Source organism: Schistosoma mansoni, chromosome W (assembly GCF_000237925.1).
Source record: "Schistosoma mansoni strain Puerto Rico chromosome W, complete genome".
Taxonomy (NCBI): Eukaryota; Metazoa; Platyhelminthes; class Trematoda; order Strigeidida; family Schistosomatidae; genus Schistosoma; species Schistosoma mansoni.
Genome location: NC_031502.1, coordinates 33,526,781 through 33,554,515, shown reverse-complemented (window position 1 = coordinate 33,554,515; position 27,735 = coordinate 33,526,781). Strand labels below are relative to the sequence as shown.

General features: G+C 33.1%; 1 protein-coding gene and 1 non-coding gene across 2 annotated transcripts in view; one reads left to right on the top strand and one right to left on the bottom strand.

Annotated features, from left to right (window-relative positions):
- Smp_018160 (hypothetical protein) overlaps positions 1-27,735 on the bottom strand; it is a 62,900-nt gene that overhangs the window by 14,298 nt on the left and 20,867 nt on the right. The window contains exon 7 of the mRNA XM_018789442.1: positions 8,076-8,219. Within this exon, the coding sequence (XP_018654885.1) occupies positions 8,076-8,219 (144 nt within the window). The remainder of the gene's footprint in view (positions 1-8,075; positions 8,220-27,735) is intronic.
- Smp_tRNA_00047_Pseudo_CGA.1.1 lies at positions 220-291 on the top strand. The gene has a single exon. It is a non-coding gene (tRNA).

Here is a 27,735-nt window from a genome sequence, read left to right as displayed (position 1 = left end):
CTATAATTACTAAAATCTCCACAAAACCCCCTTCTGATAATGATCATGTGCTCACTAGTGACTGACTCCTTGAGGTATTTCCTGGAGTTCTAGTGAGAAGCAGTAACCGGTGGAGTTCAACCAGGTCTGTTGTGAGATAGTAACTCACTGATGACATTGGTGAATGGTTGCTCAATTTCGTGAATCAGTTGAAGTTAGACATTAACACCGTTGGATGCCAGCTCAGTGGTCTATCGGTTAAGGGCTTCGGCTCGAATCTGGTAGGTCCTGGGTTCGAATCCCGCGAGAGTGGGTTCGTGGATGTGCACTGCTGAGGAGTCCCATAATAGGACGAAACGGCCGTCCAGTGCTTCCAGGTTTTCCATGGTGGTCTAGCTTCAATTGACTCATGATTTCAACTATGAAAATACTGAAATCTCCACAAAACCCCTTCTGATAATATCAAGTTTTATGAAATCTTATGCATACACTGAATTAGATAATATTTATATACTAGGAAGCGACTAAGAAAAAAAAGAATATGTGCCAGTCAAACAGTTTAGTACTTTAACAAATTAACTACTGCTACACTGATGCTTTATTCAAGTATGAAATGCGGAATTTTTAGATTCGATGATTTTCTGGAAGGGTTGTAATTGTGGATCGCTTAGGAGTCATTTACAAAATAGAAACAAGCGTCTAAGATGTTCTCTAGTTTTCTATGGTAACCGAACTGAACTCAATTTGTGGTTAATATCATCGTGCAAATTTAATCCATCTCCATAAAAGCCCTTCATAAAAATTTATAATTTTTTTTTAATGAAAACAGAAAATGAATTAATTTTATTACACATAAAGTATAACAAACAGAAATTTTAAATTAAACAACACGAATATATACAGAAACAGTTACAATTCAGTTAAATAAAATAATAGGAAACATTGATTGTCAGAAAGAAGAAAATCTGACGTTACAATTCATTCCATACACGATATAATATAATAGTTCAATATTCAGATTGACGCTTTCCATCTTATTTATTTAAACACATACATATTGGTACAAAAGGGCACCAGATACATATCCGCTTTCCATCTCTACTTTATATATAATTACTAATTATATATATTTTGACTTGAGTAAACGAAAGAAAAAAAAAGTGTGTATTATCTTTTCTTCTTTTAAAATAAACAAACAAATAAACGAATAAAAATTTAAAAGGAAACTGTACAAGTTAAGAAAAGAAACTTCTATCTTTACATGTTCATTATAATTAAGGTTTTTTAAGATATCCCGAAAAAATTTGGAATGAGAATAAAGTGTGAATATTATATCGAATAATATACAAGTATACAGACAATATGCATTAGGATACAACAATGAAAATAAACTAAGTCAAACCAATCCATTAGTGAAAGAAACAAACGTAAACAGTTTAATAAAACAAAAATGAATACGATACGACACACATATGTACACACACAATCAAAGAAAATAAACATTGTAGATACTTTTGTTTTATAATAAAAAGTGAGAACAAAAGAATACGAAAAGAAAAAGGTGAAGAAATGACAATCATCATCATCATCAGTCATAATAACAACAATACCATACATAAAAAGTCAATCAAATTTTTTAAAAATGAAAATTTCTTTGCAATAATTAAATAGAATTTTGTTTTGAAGGGTTGTAATACTCTCGTTATTGAATCTGGCGACCGAAACTGGTTAGCCCCTTCTGATAAACGTACATCTTGAGTAAACTACTTCGATAGTGCCATATAATTACAGTATTTGTTTAGTGGTTAGTATTGAAATACAATATGTGCGTTTCGTCATATTTAGGGCTCATCAACTGGACGCAAGTGGATCGAAGTATTAATATCTAAACTGAATCAAGTGAAATATACTTTTTGTTTAAAACCCCACTGTGTTGTTCATTGAGATCTTGAATCTAAACAGTCAATGATTTGTACAACGGGTCTCAATGTGAACATCAACACTGAGACAAGTTCCGAATAAGAAAAGACATGAATCCCAGATTTCACTATACAACTTTCTTATTTTTAAAGGGAAGTATGCATTAAAAAAGGACTAAAAAAGGAAAATGGGAGGAAGCATTCACAAAAATCTGGATAAGTAAGAGTAAAGTTCTGAACAGTTTTGGATATTAGGACTGAAAACTACATACTAATAACAGCACGCATTTCGTTCTTAAGTCAATGTTTATTTTGTCAAGTTTCGCTGTAGTCCAAGGTAATTCTTATTACAAATGACTGTTGTATTACTCTAATACGAATCTGGATCTAGACGAACTCGACAGATCAGGAGACTGACTCACAACATTTCAACGATGATCTCCAATGTGATGGAAGACAAAGAGGAGTCAGAAGATCAGGAAAAGCTTTATGTTCAAGAAGACAAATTGATGATACGACAAATATATATATATATATATATATATATATCATTAATGACCATAGGACATAAGAAAATTAAAAGACTAAGGATAGAAACAACCAATTAAATAACAGCATTGGGTAAAGATTATTTTAAACAGGTCGTCGTAATTCTCCTTACCAGTAAGAAATATTATTTATTAACAAAAATTTTGATAAACTGAAGTTTTCTTAGTAATTTATTGGTTTTAACTTAATGAGGCACTACTACGCATCAAACATCAGGATATGCAAATAAATTAAAGTTAAGTTCAACTGATGAGAAAATATATGAACTTGGTTTTGATCGACACATTTTGTTTTGATGTCATATGGTTATGTGATTATATGTAAAATCGCATCGAATTTTGGAAAATATACGTCCATTGACATAAACAGCTTTATTTTTAACTGTAAAAGTGGAAAACGATTGCAATAACACTGATCAAATCGTGAACAGAACTTATACAGTTTCAAACCTTAACAGATGAATAGTCAGTATAGGGTCTTGTGAATATCAAACGATTTCCATAGATTTTAAACCACGAACTGGTCTTTGTTAAACTACCATTGAAAACCAAGAGGCAGTGAACAATCGTTTCGTCTCGGTATAGGATTCTTCAATAGGGTGCACTCACTAAGGGTCGAAACCGGAACTTGTCTTGAGAACGAATGCTCAACATCTGGACCACTTAACCAGGATTAAGCAGTGATAATGTCTAACTTCAATCAATCCACGATACTATAGAGCACTCATACTGTGGTGGATAACTGTCTCACATCAAACATGACTGAACTCTACTGGTCACGGTTTTTCAGTAAACTCCGGGAGTTGCATCTTAAAGCCAGTCACTACTGAGATAATTATTATTACCATGTAAAGATTGTAGGATTTTTATAGTTACAATCATGAACTAACCTTACCTAAACCACCATTGAAAATCTGGAAACACTGGACGTTCGTTGAACAATATCATGAACTGATTGAAGTTAGGCATGTGTACCAGTGGATGCCGAATCAGTGGTGTAGAGGCTGAGTATTCGTGTGTAAAAGCGAATGTTATGAGTTCGACCCCCAATGATGGAATCGTGAGTGTGAGTTGCTGAATAGTCCCGTACCAAGACGAATCGGACGTCCCGTGCTTCACAGTTTCAATAGTGGTTTAAATAAGACCGATGTGGTTAAAATATATGAAATAAGTGAATCATCATGGAACCAATAAATCGTAGTGATTTGGTAGTTTACAATTAACCGATTATTGATGCAGGTAATAAATCGACCACAATGCTGAAAGAAGCTGTTTTGAATATATAAGTTGATGGTTACTGATTATTAGTAAGAGACAATCTGATGGTAATTAACTTAAACTATGACACCAAAGGATTTACTCACGTTTAATTATTGCATTATTATTATAGAGTTTAGCTAAGAATAATAACTATTCGCCTACTAATCCGTGTTATTGTAAACTTAAAAAGTACTTATAATTACTATTTTTATTAAATCAAGAATAAATATAACAGAAAACTATTTAGTCACGCTGACTTCAGAATTCTGAGGACTTTTTCAATGTAAATTATAAAAACACTACAAAATATCAAAATCTAATCAGTTCAAAAAAGAAAACGAAACAGGAGACTTCACTTTGTAGACCTTTAACAAAGCTGTGTGACTTTAATAAGTTGAATAATAATTTACTGACTTATACTGATCCTAATCAAGTAATTTACTAGTAAATCAACATATAGAGAGAATAACTAACTAATTACCACAGAAGGTTCTAACACTAGGACAAATCCGTTATCTTTAGTTTTCAAGAATGAGTATAATAAGTAGCAGTCCGTTCAGTTTTACCCTATTACAGTGAAACGTGGCCTTTAAAAGTAAAGGATATTTGTAAGTTACATATATTTGATCATAAATACCTTCGGAGCACTGTTCAGGTAAACATGAAAAATTGGTTGGAGGGGTGGTGGGCAAATCTTTATTTAATGAGGTGATTTGGACATATATAGCACACATGCACAAATAACATCTACATCAACCCACGGATATTTATCAAGTCCTAGATTGCTTGTGACTGAATGATATCCCTGTTTTGTGAATAATCTTCCTATTATACCACCATGTTTATTTATTGTTTATTTGTCCTCATGAGATTAATACTGAACATTTCATATATATATATATATATACGATTGTACAGCTTGGTAATAAATTCTGTGAAAGAGGATCCCTTCGCTGAACTTTATGTTCTTCATGATTAAATGGCCATCATATGTTTACAAGAATATCTGTTTCAGGTATCGGATTGTATTATAATTAAAATCAATACAAGACAAACAAAAGCATTGCCATTACTACACGATAATTGAATGAAATTAGTAAAATGTTGTTAACTTAACTTCTGTCATTTTCGATGGATACTTATAGTAAACCCTTTAGATTTCAGTGTTATCTCACAATACTTCAAGTGAAAAGTGTATTATCGAACGTGTATCACCATGTACAAGTACATTCAGTTAATAAATAACCGACTAAATAATTTTTTTAGATCATCTAGACTGTAGTAGCACTGAAATATTCATACGCTCAAAGTTTTCAAATAGTGTTGCTTTGTAAATTGATTTGAGGGAAATGAATTATATATTAGTAGATAACTCCAATACAGTATATACCATTTTCTTTTTTTTTTTTTAAATCGAAAGGTTTTAATCCACAAAAATTGTACCTGTAAATTTTTCTAATTGATTAAATACTAAATCACAAGTTTTTATTTTTAAAATTAACCGATAGATATTATCGATAATGTACACAGAAAAATCGTACGTCAGGAAATTCCATAGAACACAATATTCATGAATGACACATATGATAGAAGAAGAGAATCTAATGATTGACAAGATAACTTTAAAAAAAAGAAAACATGAACGAAACTTTCATAATTATAGGATACGGGTTTTGTGAAGTTAATATTCTTAACAGATAATACACAATAGCATTGATATTTGGATGAGTATAAGTTATGAAAAATCTTCAACATTCAATTGTGTTCGAGTAGGATGGAACGATTGAGTGTGCCTATTTTAAAGTTAAGCGTAAATTTCTAGATAAACAAAGTGATGAGATCATGAACGCCAGGAATGACTATGAATCCACAATATATATATATATATATATATATATATATATATATAATATATATATATATATATTTTCATGCCAGTTAATTGGACAACAAGACCAAACAGATAGAACCTACCTATGAGGAAATATATTTACCATATTTACATCAAACTGTTGAATTTTAATAACTTAACAGTGAAGAATAAAAACTATATTGAGTATTTTTATTATAACAAACTTAACTAGCAATCATATAAGTTAATTGATTGAGAAATTTTTCAAGTATTCAATGAAAGAATATTTTTGTTAATTGTTATTTCAAACGTTTACAAAGTGAGCAGGTGTTTGAGTTCATGAATGAGAGAAAAAGGGAAACAGGAAAAAAGAAAAGGAAAAATCATTTTTCAATACCAGTCAGTGAAAAGTTTCAAGAGGAAGTTTTTTTGAAAACAAAACGAGACAAACTTCAGGTGAATATAGTAAACTAGCTGAATAAGATTACTAGATAGATAAGTTAACGTTAACAAATAAATATAATCAATTATCTTTTATTTAATCAAAAAGAATTCACAATAACGTTTACACATTTACTCATAAAGATCTTGAATTACCTAGTGATATTATTCAATACACATAAAAAAGACATCATTTGCAATATAGTCATTTCATTTAAACTAGAACAATATTTTATTATCATTTGAATTTTTGATTATTTATATTAAATCTGTGATCGTTTCATCGAATACGTGAGAAGTACTATTGTATGGTCATAAGAATTGTTATAATAATTAGTTTAAAGTGAAATAGTGTATATCTCAAGTTTGGATTATATTGGATTCAAAGAGAATGGGAAAATAAGGCAGTAAACTTATGCTTAGATTGTATTTGTCATAGATTGATCTCAGTTGAAGTGCTATTAAAAACCAGAGAGTATAGGAGGGCATTTGTTTTATTCGATTGTAAGCATCCACGACCTCAGGATCATTAGGTTACGTGGCGAACGCTTAATCGTTGACACCACTAAGTCGGTGTTCATTAATACAACTTCAACTCCAACCAGTTTGCAATATAGCGTGACGAACATACAATCCCAACGACTGTCCCACTCTCGATATGTATGAACTCTACCAGTCACAACTTTTCGCTAGAACTTCAAAAACATCATAAAGTAATTTAATTGGTAAAGGTTTTTGAGTTATCCCTTTGATAATATTCTTTACTGAAGTTTGATCCATCATAGCTGGTATATGTGCATCTTGTGAGAATTGCCTAGATATACCTTTATAGTTTATCCGCGACTCAGGTGCCTAGAGGATAGTGCCCTAGCATTTAAAATGAAATGTACTGGGTTCGAATCCCAAGATGAACATGAACTCTGAGGATGACAGGTCTAAATTCAAAAAAATTGTGGAGCCTGATTTCTATTGTTATCCGTATACCAAATATATAAAATCAATAACTTAACGTATTTTTAAATTTTTTTCCTTTCACTGAATATTTTTAGATTGATAAATAACGAGGAAGGCATTTGTCATTGTTAGTGTTGTTATGATTGATGCCCTATAGCTCTTATAAACCAGTATTCTAATTAACTCATGAGCAGAAAGTAATCGGGCTTTATTCTTAACAGAAACGAGGATATACTTTATATCTTAATAAGGGGTGTACCATGTATTAATTGACCATGATAAAGTACTACAGAGATCAAAGTGACGATTTACTCATAAAATAAATAACCGGAATTTCGATGGATTGGATTGTGAAAAATAAAAATATTGACAGAATAACATTATATATATATATATATATATATATATATAGAGAGAGAGAGAGAGAGAGAGAGAGGAGGAAGAGAGTATGAAAGATATTATTATTATTATTCATGCGCCGAGTCTTCAAAAAAGAAAGTAAGATTGAGTTAATCGTCAGATAACTAATGAATCATCAGCAACAAAATGAAGATCATAAAGTAACCATTGGCCATGTGTTTCTGCGAGCACTGTAACAGAAAGAACATACTTTAAATCGAAGGGGGTTTTGTGGAAAAAAGTTCAAATTGTAGGCTGTATTCATCACAGACTAATCTCACTTACGATACCAAGGGAAAAAACATGGAGTACTGGTCAGCTGTTTCGTATTTGTACTGAATTCCTTATCAGTCCCCTGTCCTATATAGCTTGGTTCTCAAATGGTACACCAAATGAAATCAACTTGTGATGAATATAATCTACAACTGGGTGTACAGACGTTGATCACTAATTTTTCGTAAATGATTAGTGAATTCACTGTAAGTGAATACGTACATTACAGTTCAAATAGGCTAACAGAAAGGTTCGACAGAATAGATGAAGCACAGTGCTTCCAGGTTTTCAATGGTGGTCTAACTTCGATTGACTGATGAAATTAACTGTTAAAATAATACAATCTCCACAAATCACCATACGGAGTGAAATTAGTCAGCAACTGGTTAGTTGAAGAACGTCAAAAAATAAAAATAATGTAACCATATGTATAAGAAAAAATAGATTTACTTTTGTATTTCGATTAAATTCAGCTACAGTAGTTTCTTCATTGACAAGGGTATTGAGTGGCAACTCCAGTGAGTAAATCTGATCACGACTATTTAATTGAAGGAGATCAGCACCAACTTGTAAGTCTAATCCATCACTAGAAATCTAATAAATATAAAGAGATAATAAAGGAAGAGGATATTTTTTATGACAAAAATTACAATTGACTATTATCAATAAAAGTATGTTATAGTGTAGCGAGCAAAGACTCAGGCAGGGTAAACCAATTTATTGTTTTATGCAAAATCCCAGTGCCCTTGTAAAATATAAAAATCATCTGTACATCTTACAAACTCCACCATTCTTCCAATTCTGGTGAAATTCTGGTTGCTCTCCGTTTTTATTTCTGTTCTCTTTAGTTCAATCTTCTGCTAGTAAACATCTCACTTCCTATTCCTGCTGCATACTACTTATATCTGTCCACATAAGTAGAGCATACCACAATAGTAGAGATTTAAAAAACTCACTTATGCGTATAATTCTATTATGTATATTAATCAAAGATAACAGTCATCAGTGTATGTAGTGGAGTAATGTTAATAGTTTTTAAACAGAAGACATTATCGGTGTACACTTTGTATTATAGAAGCACAATAGCAGAGTAATTAATTGTTCAACTGTAGTTATTCTTGAAGTGCCATTTGATATAAATCAATTACTAGTCGACGTTATACTCTTTGTACTTTTGTGGAAGTTAGAAAAAACCTATTTCTTACCTAAACATCAGTAAAAACATAATATAACTAATATCACTGCTATTCACAATTAGAATCATTAATACTATGTTAGATGATATTCGTCTTGATGAAAGCATTTTTCCAAGCTTTCCTGGTCTTCCAATGTTCTATGAATAGCAAGGAAATTTGTTTTGTATAACTTATGAGAATACATGTTTCTGAAACTATTCGACATATAATCTTGTGACTACTAAAATCTTATATATGTTTATGGATTCTATATGGCTTGCTATTATTTTTTCCTTGGCATTTGAGAAAAGATCATGCTAATTTTGGTACAGTATAGAAGGCTATCGATGAGGTAATTAGTGAATGTTTTGACGTTATTAGTAATATGATTGATGGCAGATACTTAAAGCTCTATAAATAACTGGCAATTATTACCAAGTTTTATCAAATGTAAACTATGCGCTCTATATATTATTTTCCCCAATATATCTAATCAATGAGATAAGTACATCAGAAATCGTGCAAGGAAATCTAAGTACAATCTTTTTTAAATACCGTACTACGCGATGGGAAGGCTGTAAGGTTTGACCTGATCAGTAGTATGTAAACATGTTAGCAATAAAAATATAAGTATATTTTTGATATCTCGACCGGTAGAAACTCGAATTTTTTTTAAACTTTTCACGACTTAGTTTAAGTCGATTTTTCAAAGTAATAACCGAATTAAATTAACACAAATTTAAGTAGTAATTAAACTATATCGTGAAATATCAGAAATTGTGATTTCGACTTATTGAGATTGTGATTTCGACTTATTGAGATATTACAAATATATTACTATTATGCTATTAACATTCTGCCTAATGCTTAATTGATTTAAAACTAACAAGTCAAACCTTGATACTAATAAATGGAAACGTGTTGTTTACTGTCGTAGAGATTATTCATTTTTTAGGGAAATTTTAATTTATCTGATATATATATATATATATATATATATATATATTTCACGGTAGATGACCTTGATTAATGACTAGTGGTTGTAACTAAACCAATAAAGTATATGACCACTTCAATAATCTAAAATAAGGCAGAAAACCAACCTAAAATCAAACACATGGAGCGTTTTTTTCACAGACTGTGCACATCGTAAAGAATTATCACGAAATGCTACAGAAATGATTTCTCTAAGGTTTCTTAGTTTTTGTTTCGTGATGAAAAATACCTTTGAAAATCACAATAAACATGGGATCATAGCAGAGACTGCCCCAAACGAATGGATGCCTCCTTCAATAGTATTGGGAGATCACTGTACAATACCATGAGCCAAATAAAACTGAAAACGTGACACTTATCGAGGAAGCCAGAAAAGGAAGTTCAGTGTTGAAAGTTAATGTAGGAGGAATAATAGGAATTGAAGAAAGAGATTGATTATGAAGACAGTGATCCTGAGTGCTGTTAGAGGTATGAGGGCAGTTATCACTTCCCGGTTGCCCACACCGTGGAAGGGTTCTTCCAGAGGCACCTGAAAAAAGTTGGATTACTAGTGGTCTTAATGACCCGAGAGCGTGACCGCAGTGCCCAAGGGATAACTGCTTGAAGTCGGTCACACACGACCTTTTTGTGTTAGCTCCGTACTTGTTGAGACGTTACCACCGGAGACGGACATCTGTGGGATAAGGCGAGGTGTGCATTTTTAAGGTCGACATTTTCTAACCCCACCCCTCCTTGTGGGAAGGCAGCATCGCTGTCATGCTGGTTGTCTGAAGGAAACACCTTACCGCCGTCACACCTCTGTACAGTCAGCAGTACGAATTCGCCCTTGGACCTTGGGTATTTTACTATTAGTCTTACCGCTCTTCAACCGACCTGTCTGGCATGGTAGGACCTTGAGGAACGATTATTCCAGCCAGTATAGCTCGATTGGTTCATCACGATAGGCAAGCCCGACCACCACGTCAAGGTAGCAGCAACGGCCGGGGTACCATGTTGAAGGAATAGCAAATGCACACATGCTCAAATATAAGACTTCCTTGTTAAAGTACGATCTTATGTTAGACACTAACACAAAAGACAATTAGATTAACAAAAGAGTTATGGAGATTGTTGATATTCATTGAAATCATGAAGCGATCTACATTGATTTAACATAGATGAATGATTGAGCTAGACGAAATGAAAAAAAGGAAGAGAAAAGAGAAACTAATCAACTGGTACAGAATTACTTTATTAGCCTAATAATATTAGTAGTAGTGCTTGATATGATGGAGGTTTGCAGTTAAGGTGGATAGTTTTGGTGGTGTTATATATTTGAAGCAGACGATTTAACTGAAGAGAATTTACACAAAAAGATCAATCAATCACAAGACCAGACGTCAACATACAAAGACTTTCAGTATGAATGGAAGAATAAATCAATGCAATAAAATCTACAAAGGCAATCAATTGTAGAGAAGATTGTCAGAATAAAGTGATAAACAAACTAAAGGAATTATGAAAAAGCTCAATTTAACATGATGTAGGCGCTACAGACATCGTATAGATTAACAACAAACGTTGCGCAAAAGACACAGAACTACTACAAGTAATAGTTCTTCAATGAAATTTTATGAATGTAACATAGAAATTTATAAGATAAAGTTTCTTTATTGGACTATTTGAACGATTAGTTCTTCAATTAGACGAGAAGTAATAACATTAATAAAAACTAAAGTCCAAGTCAGATATTACAGAATATGCAATTCTAGAGATGGACTGGAAATGTAACATTTTTATATGGAAAGTATTAATCAATTATTTTTCCACAGTTTTTGGCAATATATTTTTACTAGAAATCGATACTACATATATATAAACAACAGTTATTCTTTTTAGTTTATCATAATATTTGACAGAAAAAGTTAAAAATCTTTCATGAATTACTTTGAATGTATAAGATGGACCTTTATTATGAATCAATGAATATTGTCCTAAGTTTTCAGTTTTGAATGGTGCAATATCTATGATGATATGCAGAAGACAAAAAATCATTTACCTCATTATATAAAGTGTATATTTTGTAAGGAATCAAAACATCGGATGGACTATTGAAATAGGCAATAGGATCATATCATCAAATGATTGAATGTCAACTAAATACAGAATAGAGGACAGATTTATTATACTGAAAAATCCCAAGTTGACATTTGGTAAATAAAGAAGGAACGAATTGAGCGAAGAAATTTCTTTTCAATTAGTTTTTCATCATGGCTGCACACTAATATATATATATATATATATATATATATATACAGCAATGTGCAAAAGACAAACTCCTAAATCATGCGGCAAATTTGATGGGATATGGTGGATAAATTTAAAAGCTTTATTTATTTCACCTTGATGACCTGTATCCACTAAGTGAGCGGGAATATAACTCTTAATCACTCTTACTTGTCCTTTGCTCAAACACGACAGATGGTGTTCTGTTATGCGATGACGGACTTGCCGAGGTGTACGCCCTATATAACTGGCTCTACGGGAGCAGTTGAATTGGTAAATAGCAATTTGTCTTTGTTACCCGTCCCTATTATGGGGCGGTTGTAGAAGACGGCACTCAGTCTGGCTGCATTAAATGTTTTCTGTACCGCCTTTCTTAACCTTTGACAAATTTTCTACAGATGATTCACATATAGGTATCCGGTTTGAACCGGGTAATATCGAAGAGACTATTTATCAAGAAGATATCTACTTAGATTAGTGAGGAATTATGGAGTTATATCACCGGTGGGAAATCGGACATAAAAGTAAGCAATTTATGAACGGTAAATTTTCAAATTTCTTCAACGTATTTCAGATAAAGGATGGAATAGTCAGATGTTTGAAAAATCTAAAAATAGTATATTTTCCGGAAATTAGATCGCGATCAAACTAGAAGACTTTTTCAAGCGTCATTTTGAAATCTATAAACTACAAACGTTATGTTGGATGCATGATCATGAAAATATGATTTCAGAGAGTTCCTCAAAGCTTCCTACGAATTACCTGCCAGAGCCAAAATAAACTTTGAATTTTCCTGGTCTGGATAAAGAAATTATTGCTAGAATAGTGAACGAAAGGTTGTAGATATTTAGTGCTGATATGCCCAGGTTTCTTGGTTAACAATAAATTATAAACTGAATCTGTAAGCATAAATCTTATATTTTCCAACTTTTTCAAAATCTATTCAAAACATAAACTAATAAACAAATTTATTTAGGAGATATTGTATGTTGTTTCATTGTTTTATTCATTTATTTACTCTAAGTTTTTAATAAATTTTCTTTTCAATGACTGAATTTGTGTTTTGTATCCAGTCGTGTGAACAGCAATACAAAACAATGCAATGCTGAATACGAAATGTTTTTCTTTTTTTTCTTTTCATTATCCATTTCAATAAAATAGATAAAGGAAATAAAAACATTATCGACTTCTTTATGGTACTTGTCCATTGAATAATGAACATTATAGAACAGTATAAGATGTACCCTAAATGAAAGCAATATGTATATTTATATTACGAGTTATTAAGAGACAAAAAGCCATGTGCTGATGCACAAATGAGCAAAGGTAAGAAACGGGATTTAAAAAAATTAATCTTCACTCGAAAAGGCAAACACATCTCAGACAAATATATACACGTAGTATAGTCATATACATATATATATATATATATATATATAGAACGACATTATTTCTTCTAGATAGCTAATCATTTTTATTATCAGGATATTAGAAATAGTTATAATATGAAGGACAGTAACCATCGATTCATAAATCAAATCATCTATCTCTCAATGTAAAGTACTAAATGTAGAGAAAAAAGAGAGAAAACAATTATGCAAAAAGCTTTAAAACGTCATACCAAAGATGGATGTACGCATACACAAATGTAGAAACATTTGTACATTTATTCAATCATAGAGACAATGATGATCAAAAAATCATGTCAGAACATGGACAAACGATATGATTGGAAATAAATAGTATATATATATATATATATATATATATATATATATATATATATAAGAAGGCAAGTCAAACAGTAGTTAGTTAAATTACTCAGTATTACTAAAACTGCTTACTTAAGCATGATCAAAAATCAATGGAATATTTGTAAGTAAAATAGGGATATAATGTAATTATGTAGATAAGTGTGTGTGTGTGAGTAAGAGAGACAAAGTTATCAAATGCCTATGAATAAAAACAATAGGCAAGAGATAAAGAACAAACATTACTTAACAGTATGGAAAAAAAAACAGATTCTCCCAAATGTGAACACTTAAGTATGTTTTTCGTTTCATATTTTTATTGACAGGGCAAGAAATGAAATAATGGAGAAACAAATCTGTACCTTAGGTAGTGTAAAGAAGTGAGTAGAAAAAGAAAGAGGAGGTGCTAGGAGTAGGATGGAGAAAACGAGACAGCACATTTTTCAGTGATAAAAACGAAAACAAGGTAGCTTTCAAGTAATTATCAATGTCTTTTTTGATTAAAAAGAAAAGAGAGAATATGGATAAACAATAATAATGATAATAATAATAATAATAATAATAGTGATAGTAATAATGGTAACGGACAACAAAAGTATTGCTTAGATTCATATAGCAATATTTCTTCTTACTTAATGTCTCAAAATTCATTATATATAATGTATAATTATGATATTTTTACCATATTGAATCGCTTAATCAGCTTTTATGCATTATGGGATGTAATACACTTAATTTTTTTTAAAAATAAATCGTTCAACTAATTCGTCTAAGATGAAAAACTGAATTGAAGACAATTAAGATGTAAATTAATATTTTTGGTCATGAATATCTTGAAATTCAAATTTAAGAATGGCATACGCGACGTTAACAGCCAAAAGGAACAAAATTCAAATTAGGCTTTATCAAAGTGAATGATTTTAAATGTTTAGAAGATTCATGCTACGATCCTTTTGAATTGGGTTACACTGGGGCGCAAATTGATGATAGGGAGAGAAGAAGCACAGCATATCGACCGCTTCACTTTGAGAGTCTATTCTGTCATGGTCAGTTGATACTGAACAAAATATCGGCACGGATTCAGTAAGCTTGACTAGCTTTTGCTAACTTAAACCACTTGTGACGTAGAAGAGATATCTGTCTACTGAAAAAAGGACGAATTTCCTATGAAGCATTTCGCCCCATTTTACTTTATGGGCATAAAATGTGGCCGTTAAGAATAGAGGACATCAATATATTACAAGTATCCGATCATGTGTTGGGTACGCGTGATTACCGTAAGCAATGGTTCGAGACTAGGGGTGATATAACTCGGAATCGTTCGCAATGGCACATATCCATTCACTCCTCTTCTACGTTTAGAATGAGCCCGGAAATCTCCTTACATGTTTCTTTCTATATAGAATCTTTTCTTCTACTACTGATACGGCTACTTCTTCCATTGCTTTGGAACATGACTTGAGAAAATTTCATCTCGCTGTGCTAATGTAGTAGAGCAACTTGAACCGATATATATGTATCAGGTTTTACGTTAGATATAATCGGCTGATTGAAGTGCATTTTTGACTTCAGCGATAATATCAAGAGATTATTTTTCTATGTTGAGGTTATTGTATAAATGGAACTTAGCACAGTACATATCATCTGTAGTAATTTTGATTAACTAAATTAAAATAAAAATACAGTTTAATTTGAAACAATTTATTCGTTGACATGGACATCTTTTTTGTGAAATAAACACTGATGGATTAGATTTGTTTTAATCGGGCAAATAACTTAATGATGAAAGTCCACAAGTCTTAAATCCGCTACATATTTTCCAGTCTGGAAATTTGATAAATATTCTATCTGAACGCTTAAATCGGTTTTCTAAGCTCTTTTGATAACCCCAGGCTAAATTTACACGAACACTTCAACACAAGAGAAAAGGCGCGAAATATGAAAAGAACGCATTACTCCAAGGCTTGTTTATGTACAGATAGCCTCAGGCTTCCAGAGCTCTACTAAACATAGTAGCGGGATAGGTAATCGTCCAACCAGAAATGTGAAACGTGACCCTTCACTTCCTAGTTGTTTCTGAGAAACTGCCATTCAATGCTGATAGGATAAAACGTTTCCCAGAGTTTTCAGATGCCCCCTGGGATATTTTCGAGGAATATTCTGGGTTTCCCTAACAGAGAGTAGACATTATGAACAACTTTTACATAAAATATGTGACTCAAAGTTGAGTACATAAATCTAAATTTGGTAAATGAATAATACAATATTACCACTTCAAAAGAAAAGTAAGCTACTAAATTTATTGAACAGTAAATACATAAGTATCGATAGCTGAAATAAGATTTAAATTCATGATTTGCAAGACGACCAAAAAACGAATAAATCTTTGCTGTTGTGACTGATTTTGATCTAGGTCAACAACAGGTGCTGACTATGTTGTACATGTCAACCAGAAAGCTTAAAACTACAAAATAACTCGACTCAACAGTCGATGATTGCAAGAAATAATGGTATGTTTGTTTAGCCTTTATTCGACGTACACCAGTTAATGACTAGTATATGTATCTTAATGAATACAACACACTATTAGTTACTATGCATCCTGTTATGTTAGCATGTTTGTTTGTTTTTTGATCATTTCGACAACATCCCTTCGAAAATTAAGATGCAAAAAGTAATTAGAAACAAGAAAACAAAATTTGTGTATACTTTTTTAAAACATAAAAAATATTAATTGTTTCGCCTTTCTTCTTCTATCAAAAATAGAAAGATTTTTGAAAACAGACTGAATTAAACTATTCGTGATTTTACATGTAATTAAGAGAAGTAAAGCACCACAACCATTGTCATCATAAACATTCTTCACAATAATAACAGCCGTGATACAAACGGGAAGAAGAAAAAAGAACACGAAGAATAGCAAACAAAACAGTTGTAGAAAAAAAAACTACATGACAAAATGCCTATATTTTCAAATTTGTTAATTACTGGAAGTTGTGGATTTTTTTTTTACGGAAAACAAACGAAAAAAAACAAGTTTCATTCTGACAGTTACTAAGTCCATTATTCAAATTAGAGAAAATAAGACACTGTGGTAGAAGAGATTAAAAGAAAACATACATTTTCACGTTTATTATTGTTATTAAATAGTTGTTGTTCTGCGATTATTATTATTATTACCATAAGTGAATTAACTAATGAAAGGTGGACATAGTTAATAATTAACATTTAACTAGTACTATTACTAATAGTAGTGTTGAAACAGAACAACATCACGAGTGTAAATAATCAACGAAACAAGACAAAAGACTCACAAAAGCAAACATAGATCTATATTTCAGACATATTCGTTTTTTAGACTGACTATATCGTAGTGAGAAGGAAGGGGATCATACTAATTACTGTAGATGACAAAATATACTACTAATCAACAGAATTAATTTTACTGAATCAAAATGACCGTTAAACATGAGAAAACAAAACAACAACTATGATATATGGAGTGCACAATGACGATGGCAACAACGGCAACAAAATAATAGAACATAAAAAATTGAGATTTTATGTAAAAACAAATAAAGATGAAAAAAGACTAGAGAAGTAGCTTACATCTTTCAATTAAAATGTATTATATCAGGATTTAGTCGTTCAATGAATAAATTAAAACTGAGTTGTACTGGATAGTGACGAAATAGTTAAAACAACGTTAACTTTCCAAATAACGAGGGATATAGGTTTGAAAATATATTTTATCTGATTCGGTTTCGACCACCTGATTAGTTATTATCTACGTGTCATATACAAAAAGTGTAGCTCAAAGTTATGTAAACGAATTTGTACATTGATTTCATCAAATGGTCACTATTGAAAAATGAACAAAGTTAATAAATAATAACAAGTCTGTGAAATTTTTCTTCTTTTGAAACAACAATCTATGTTAAACTTAATCAATTACTTCACAGAAAAATACCCTATTCTACACATACTTAATGTCAATAACTTATAAACTGTTACAGTTCAGTAGAGTTTTTACAAACCTAGTCACAGAGAAATTAGGTGTGTATCACCGCTAACAAGTATATTGTATAAATAACAAGTAGAATGAATTTAAAAGTGTGGGGCGGTAGTTTAGGTGACTAGTCCGATTACAATCGAATAAGCGGTCACATACTATAATTCCACTTTACTTATTTTGGTCTGGGAAATTAAGTAGTACCACCAACCCCCATATAAATAGTGTGACTCAAAGTCTAGTAAGTAATTCAGTACGTAGCAAATAAGATTTACACTTACTGTTTCTTTTCACACTATCTTAGTTAATGAAGTCTATCAAAAGATATTTGTGGGATTTATAAGTGCGAATTCTTAAATAGAGTAATTTATTAGGTTACATAGACAGTTTGGTACATCATGTTATAAACGTTCTAGTAAAAGGCACTTTTAATTACCATTAAAAAAATACAGCTTCATTCTTTCTCAGTGCACGATTGTCGAGTATATAAATAAGTTTCAACCAGTTCATCTCAACAACTAAAAATGTAAGCAAAATTTCAACTATTTAGTTAGCTTGGTTAATTTGTGATGAGAAATTATTTTATGTATACTTGATTGTTTAAGATGATATACTCCATGAAATCAGTCAACAAATTTGAAAGTTATTTCTTAAAAATTAGGAGGTTGCCTGAAAACTAACGGTTTGAATCTTATCGCTATTACGTTTATTAAACAAATATGTTAAAATGAGATTAGTTCTAGTTATAGTCAATTTATCTGCTATTAAGCAACTCACTGAATTCAACGATATTTTGATTAGAAATTGATCTGTTTAAGTGATGTAGTGAGATGATTATAAACATTATATTAACTAATTAAACTAGAATTCATACATAGTTAACTAATGAGTTTCGTCATATGTTCAGAACACATAGGGGTGAACCAGAACCATAAGGGCTAATGGTTCTAATCCCACGAATACTTTTGACTTTAAACATACTTGTAATAAAAAAAACAAATGGTCGATTGGCCAAAATCTAGTAGCTAAAGAAAATGATCATTTAGCCATACTTATTTAGTTAACATCCTCAATTACAATGCTCTAATGGTGTCAGTGAAAATAAACAGGTTTCCTGTTTAGTTCACTTAGAGCCCATGAAGTCAAGCCGCAAGACAAAACAGCAGTTGTGTTGATATGTCCCAGTATTGATTAACCTTCCAACACCGTCTATATAGTATCCATGACTTTCATCTAACAAAGACACTCTAAACGTGAGATAACGGCCTCGGGTAGTACCAAGTGACTATTTGTTCAGAATGCCGTTTCACTACGCTCGCTGTCCCGATAGCTAGGATAGAGAACTCAACAAGCAGATAACGTTAAACTATACAGTTAGAATGCATGAATCACTAATACAACAATATGGAAGAAAATCCTGATCACACATTAACCGAATTAAGAAATTACAATATGAGCTTAATACATCGTTTTATGTATTAAAAGTGTATAAAATTACCATAAAAAAGTGGATCCTGAATTTAATAGTCGAACTATAATTATACATGTGAAAAAAACTGGTTCTTCCATCAAATTTCACAGTTTGACAATATGAGGTGTTGAATTTCAAAAGTTGTGCGAACATTTTTCAGAATTTAAAAGTGATGTCATGAATTAATTTTGATAATATAGACTATAGGATTCTGTATTTATGGTTCAAAGGGTAATACAAACTCACCTAAACAATTTGATAGAACTACTAATTTCATTGAATCGATCAATTCTAATGTTTATTTAATTAAAGTAGGTTAGTAATGAAAATAGTTGTAGGCTGTTAAGAGAACACACACATATATACAACACATTCTCTCTAATCTGCAATGTTTTAAAATGTAATGAGTAGGATACTAAACAATTAATATCAACCCATTTTCCATACAATTAAACGATAAATAAGATAAGTGTGATAACACTTTAAGGTTCTGGTTAATAAAGTTAGTGAAGAAAATGAAAAAAACTAATAGGAAAACAAATTCTTCATATATGTTTCTTAATTTTATTTCATCTGACCAATTGAATGTATATCATGTATGTATACAGTATCATTGATCATCTCTACTATACAAGCGCTGCTAGATTAGTTTACCGTACAAACGGAAAAAATATAGGCTATCTCTTGATAATATATATACATATTAGTTATACAAAAGAAGTTTTGTTTCACCTTTATGCTGTCACCCTCCCTGTATTACTTTCTAATTTCAGTAATAATAATAATTACTAATACAGTGCATAATTCAGAAACTGTTTACTAGAATAAAAGGAAGGGGATCGTATCGAAATAAGTAACCATGAGAACAATCAATTAAGAATAAAAAAATAGATAGATAATTTAAAAAATGACCGTAAGAAATAATTGACGAATGCGTCAACGACTGTTTATTTTTTCTATTAGAAACTTTTTTACTAATAAAGCCGTTTTTTAAAAAAGGAAAAAAACTAAATAGCGACGACAAGAGAAGGTTTGTGTAGAACAATTGTTTATTTGTTGTATAATAAAAAAAAGTGGCTCATAACGACTGAGTATGCAAACACACATGCACAAGCACACATGTCTACCCCTAAAAAATAGACACATTCGTGTATTGACTTAAAAGAAAGAAAATGAAAATACATGAGACAAAAACAAGAATGAAAACAAGTAAAAGTGAAAAAAAAGACGAGCGCTTACTAACTAACCAGCTAACTAGTTAATCAGGAGACATGACAACAACTTCATCATTAGAAAAAAAATATTTTACAACTAAAACAAAGAAAAAAATTAATTAGCACCTGAAAAAAAATACAAACGACAATATTAGTAACAAACAAATACACAACTTTGTCATTATTATCAGTAGTAATGTTGTCATGATCAGGATAAACAGATAGCAATAATAATAATATAGTTAGAAATGAGAACTGTTTTGACATGTGCAATGGTTTAAAAATCCCCATAGAATACTCAAAAACAAACACAAAATATTTGAGCGAACAGTTGTTTTCAATAAATTCATCATCAAGCTCTACAGATATAAGTCCATAATTATTGTGACGTTTTACAAAGGTTAAAATAAGGAATTCATTAATAATTTTGACAATTTTATATGTTAAAAAAGGTGAAATTTTGCATTTTCTTAGGACATAAATACTTCAAAATTGTGTTATTTGTAAATTAGAAAGGTTATTCAATAGAGGTCAGAACGATGAGTAGTGAGACGTCAACTTATAATCAATACAACAGCAATACAATAAATCGTGTAAATAAAATCATAGTAGAAGAATTTCGTCTTGATAATCGAGGTAGTAATAATACTAAGAGAAATGATCATGACGATTATGATATAAATCGGAGACAGCTTCATCCATTTTAATATGATTTTCACTATCCATCAAGTGAAAAAGGATGGCGTTGTTAACAGATTAAGTGACGCCTTTTTCCGAACCATGCTGGTACATATTCACGAGTACGCAAGCATAACGCCCTCTAAGTAAGGCCTATGTAACTAGCTCCATAAGAGCAGTTAAATTGGTATATACACTCGTAAAAGCCCATCATCAGTAACCTATCCTTGATTTGTCGTGTAAGTATAGGTTTGGTTGAGAAGATTATATGTAATTTGGTAGTGTGAAATGTGCTTTTAACGGATCTTTTGAGTCGACGTGTTAATATGTCACTCGCTATAACCCCTTTAAAATCGAGTTTTAGGTGGAAAGTGTTTTTACTGACTGTGTCAGAGTTTGTTCTTTTCTTACCTTTTAATAGAAATTATCAGGATAGCCATTATTACGTTGTGTGTTTTTTAGTTTATCTATTTTCCTATCTACACTATTCTCAGAACATAATAATTTGATTCTGTGGTTGAAACACTTAACCAAATTTATTTCGTATTGAAGAGATGTAAAGCTATGTGATATAATACGCACAAAACAAATTAAATGTCCGTTTAAAACTATACAAAACACAATACTTCATATTAGAATCAATCTGAACTCCGCCTGTAGCTCCTCCAGGGGCTACTGCCGGTCCCAAGCCCGGGTAAAGGAGGAGGGTTGGGCATGGGGTTAGCGACCTCATCCCGTAGAAAATCAGCTCGCTAAAAAAACGCTAACCAGAAAAAATCATTCAAACCATTCAAACTCTGCCCTGGGAGTAGAAGGAAAAATGACGTCTCATGATGAAAGCCGAGTTCCTTCGGAAGTCATGAGGCCGATGCACCTTCTTACAACCAGAGCGACAATTTTTATAGGTACATGGAATGTCCGAACAATGTGGGAGACTGGAAGAGTCTTCCAAATTGCTGCAGAAATGAGAAAATACAACTTGGAGGTGCTTGGAATCAGCGAAACACATTGGACGCGGGTTGGACAACAACGACTGTCTTCAGGAGAACTGTTGTACTCCGGTCATGAAGAAGAAAATGCCCCACATACACAAGGAGTGGCATTGATGCTGTCTAGAAAAGCACAAAATGCACTTATAGGATGGGAATCTCATGGACCGAGGATCATCAAAGCCTCCTTCAAAACAAAGAGAGAGGGCATTACAATGAACATCATCCAATGCTATGCGCCGACCAACGACTACGATGAAGACGCTTAAGACCAATTCTACGATAGGCTGCAGTCGATCTTCGAGAAGTGCCCAACCAAGGACCTAACCATGCTGATGGGAGATTTCAATGCCAAGGTTGGAAAGGACAACACTGGATACGAAGACGTCATGGGACAACATGGACTGGGAGAAAGGGACGAAAATGGTGAGATTTGCAAACCTATGTGCCTTCAATAAACTGGTCATAGGTGGCACCATATTCCCACACAAAAACATACACAAAGCCACTTGGATTTCACCGGATCACACTACACAGAATCAAATCGACCATATCTGCATCAACAAAAAGTCCAGGAGGACGATGGAGGATGTGAGAACCAGAAGAGGAGCTGATATAGCATCCGATCATCATTTGCTGGTCGCCAAGATGAAACTAAAACTCAAGAAGCACTGGACAACGGCGCGGACAACATCACAAAACTTTAATACGGCCTTTCTTCGAGATGCTGACAAACTCAATAAATTCAACATAGCCCTCAGCAACAGGTTCGAGGCCTTTCATGATCTACTCAATGGAGAGGGGACTACCATGAAGAGCAACTGGAAAGGTATCAAGGAGGCAATCGTTTCAACATGTCAAGAGGTTCTGGGCCAAAAGAAGCACCATCACAAGGAATGGATCACTGTTGGTACACTGGATAAGATTGAAGAAAGGAGGAACAAGAAGGTAGCAATCAATATCAGCCGAACAAGAGCGGAAAAAGCCAAGGCACAAGCCGAATACACAGAGGCAAACAAGCAAGTGAAGAGGAGCATCAGAACCGACAAACGTAAATATGTGGAAGATTTAGCGATGACAGCGGAAAGGGCTGCAAGAGAGGGAAACATGAGACAACTGTATGATACAACAAAGAAACTTGCTGGAAATTACCGTCAACCAGAAAGACCAGTGAAAAACAAGGAAGGCAAAGTAATCACCGACATTGAAGAACAACGAAACAAGTGGGTAGAACACTTCAAAGAACTCTTGAATCGACCAGCTCCACTGAACCCACCCAACATCGAAGCAGCACCCACGGACCTCCCAATCGATGTTGGCCCACCAACAATTGAAGAGATCAGCATGGCCATTAGACAAATCAAGAGCGGCAAAGCAGCGGGACCAGACAACATCCTGGCAGAGGCACTGAAAGCAAATGTAGCAGCAACTACCAAGATACTCCACATCCTCTTCAGTAAGATTTGGGATGAAGAGCAAGTACAAACAGACTGGAAAGAAGGACTTCTGATCAAAGTATCAAAAAAGGCGATCTCAGCATGTGTGATAACTACAAGGGCATCACTCTTCTCTCAATACCAGGAAAGGCTTTCAACAGGGTATTGTTAAACAGAATGAAGGATTCCGTAGACGCCCAACTTCGAGACCAACAGGCTGAATTCCGTAAGGATCGATCGTGCACAGACCAAATCGCAACTCTACGGATCTTCATGGAACAATCAATTGAATGGAATTCATCGCTCTACATCAACTTCATTGACTTTGAGAAAACATTTGATGGCGTGGACAGGACAATGCTATGGAAGCTTCTTCAACACTACGGCGTGCCTGAGAAGATAGTCAATATCATACGGAACTCCTATGATGGACTAAACTGCCAAATCGTCCACGGAGGACAACTCACCGACTCGTTTGAAGTAAAGACCGGTGTTAGACAAGGTTGCTTACTCTCACCCTTTCTCTTTCTCCTGGTGATCGACTGGATCATGAAGATGTCAACATCTGGAGGGAAGTACGGGATACAGTGGACAGGCAGGATGCAGCTTGACGATTTAGACTTCGCGGATGATCTGGCTCTTCTATCACAAACGCAACAACAAATGCAGGAGAAAACGACCAGTGTAGCAGCAGCCTCAGCAGCAGTAGGTCTCAATATAATCAAAGAGAAAAGCAAGACTCTCCGATACAATACAATATGCACCAACCAAATTACACTTGACGGAGAAGCTTTGGAAACCTGTGGAAACCTTTACATATCTGGGCAGCATCATTGATGAACACGGTGGATCTGATGCAGATGTGAGGGCGAGGATCGGCAAAGCAAGAGCAGCATACCTACAACTGAAAAACATCTGGAGCTCAAAACAACTGTCAACCAACACCAAGGTTAGAATTTTCAACACAAATGTCAAGACAGTTCTACTGTATGGGGCGGAGACGTGGAGAACTACGAAAGCCATTATCCAGAAGATACAAGTGTTTATTAACAGCTGTCTACGCAAGATACTTCGGATCCGATGGCCAGACACTATCAGCAACAAGTTACTGTGGGAGACAACAAACCAGATTCCAGCAGAGGAAGAAATCAGGAGGAAGCGCTGGAAGTGGATTGGGCACACCTTGAGGAAATCACCTAATTGCGTCACAAGACAAGCCCTCACATGGAATCCTGAAGGTCAAAGGAGAAGAGGAAGACCAAAGAACACATTACGCCGAGAAATAGAGACAGACATGAGAAGAATGAACAAGAACTGGATAGAACTAGAAAAGAAGGCCCAGGACAGAGTGGGTTGGAGAATGCTGGTCGGCGGCCTATGCTCCATTGGGAGTAACAGGCGTAAGTTAAAGTTAAGTAAAGAATCAATCTGACATATTACAACTTAGAAATTATTCAGAAATCCAACTTAATCTCTCATCAAACTACGTAAAGAAATTATTATTTGACAAGATTCTATATTGACATAAAAAGAAATAATTATTGATGTCTTGATAAGTATAATTGAAAAAAAATTGAAAAAAAACTGACATCACATACATACAAAAAGATAATGCACAAACATTAAGTAGGAACATAAGTGTAGATATATTCAAGTAAAAAAACATATGTATATATAAAACGGTTAGTCTCTTTTATAAATTTAGATAATGTAGTGAGAAGATGAAGTTGACTTGATATATATATATATATATATATATATATATATATATCAGGGCAGATTTAAAGTATAGAACAGATTGTTTTTCAAGGCCTAAAGAAGGTTTCAGTTTTCTAATATCTAGGGTTTCTATAAACTCAAGGATGTACTATCGACAAAGCACAATCCTAGGGGGTGTTGCATAATTTCAATTATATGACTTGCATACTGTGCGTATTGCCTCGATATAGCCTTAATTCACAAGCATTATAAGCAAAGATGAATAGTGGCTAGTAGTGGAATCCAAGACGCGCGTTTCGTCCTATCTTTATAATTCACACCACGGACTGACTTAAGTTAGACATTTTTTAAAGAACTAAGAAGCGATGGATAATTATTTTATCCAAATGTAAGACTTCCCTTAGTAGTACACACATCCAAGACTCTATTACAGAGGAATTGAAAAAGTATAAACAAAAAGCAGTAGTAAGCAAAGATGGATGGTGGCTGGCAGTGAAATCCTGCACGCGCGTTTCGTCCTATTTGGGACTCGTTAGTTTAGTGTACCTGGATTCCAGAGTTGATGTTCAGTAGTATAACTACGTAGCAGCAGTAATAAAAGTCCTACTTACAAGATCCAACCTGACAGGTGATAGGAATTATATCAATGATATTTTTTGTTTTCCTTTTAACGAAAAGTATCTTTTTAATGCAATAACGATTGAAGAGAATCCGGAGAAGAAAAGAAATAAACCAAATCGTCATTTTTGATGAAATCAACTTGTCTACAGGAAATACCTCGTTTTAATTCTTCTCTTTGTTATTATTATTACTCATGTCATAAAAGATTTTATGAGATTGGCAACGACACCGGATAATAATACAGAAGCTTCATTTTATCTACAAAAACTGTTTTGATGATATTGATATTTTATCATTAAAAATCACTTCCTTATCATATTTAGATTTTTACGATGTAAAAAACAAAACATCATAATAACAAGCTGTACTTTTGATATGACAAATAATAATTATAACGGTTAAAGAAATAAATGTTGAAAAAAAGATATGAAATGATGAATTGTTATCTCTGAATTTGTTTTTGCCCCCAAATGCCCTGGTACGGCTGAGAGTGGGAAAAGTCAGCTCTCCCTCTCGAAATGCTCTCACATGACCACGCGTATATAGCCTCTGTCAGGGAAGTCCTACTCACTGCCTTCTCGCACCACAGGTGTTGTTTACGAAATTGACAGGACGAAAGGCGAATGTCCGGCGCTTTGACTGGGCCGGTTGACACGGGAAGTCCACCTAAGGGAGTTGGAAAACCCTGACTCCAAACCAATGGTGCACATGGGCTCCAGTATCCTGAACGGGAACAAATGGCGTATGAACCAATCGTTGGTCACCGGCTACCATGGGACTGCATCTCCTCACAATGCTACATTGCCTTGTGGATCAGTTCTTTAGGTCGAAGGCTCCGGGTGTGGCCCACTAAGAAAACCATCTGCTTCGATTTGGGCACCCGGACAGTATCACATCCCTCATACAAATCAAATGAGATTTGTGTGGCGCATATATATCTGGTGCCGTTTTGTACCAATATTTATGTGTTTAATTAAATTAAAATTAATGAATTTTAATACTCTGGAATCACTGAGAATATAAATACTTGGCGGATTTACAATCTTAAACCAAACAATATCGAGACTGAGTAAATTTCACATGTAAATGAGAATTTCATGGTAATAAATGATGATAAATCTAACAAATCATTATTATTTACCATAATTATAAAAACATTCATCAGAAACCTTTAATATCAAAGTTACCAGAAGCCCAAGACCAAAGAACACAACCAAAACACAAGAGTAAAAATAATAGATCAAAAACAACTAAGTTTAAAGCTTGCTAAAAACGAATCTATGAAATGTGAATAAAAAAAGAAGGTAGTATTTATGATAACAATTTATGGTAAGTTAAATACTCCAATGTTCTCCAGCAAAATAAATGAACTATCACTTTATTTATTTATAACTTAAACAATGGATTATTGACAATTGTGAGTGATAGGTCATTGAAAGATATTCGACTGAAGTAATGTCATTGTAGATTGTTTAGATTTTCAACAATTCACAGAGATTCGAACGTCTAAATTGTATGATGTTAATGTATGGGATTACATTATCATTAATTCATGACCAGACACAGATTATTGTAAATGGTTTTGAACTACACATTAATGGCACTTAATACCTGCTTGCTCGTACTGCAGTAAGCAGAACAGGGTTCGAACAGAAGACTAAATAGCTGAAAGTTGAACGCTTTAACCACTGAGCCAAAGCGTTGATGCAACTCAACATTGATATAAAGGTTGTGAGCCTTACAGTTTTCTTACAGATTATGAATACCGAGTATGGTTATGGCT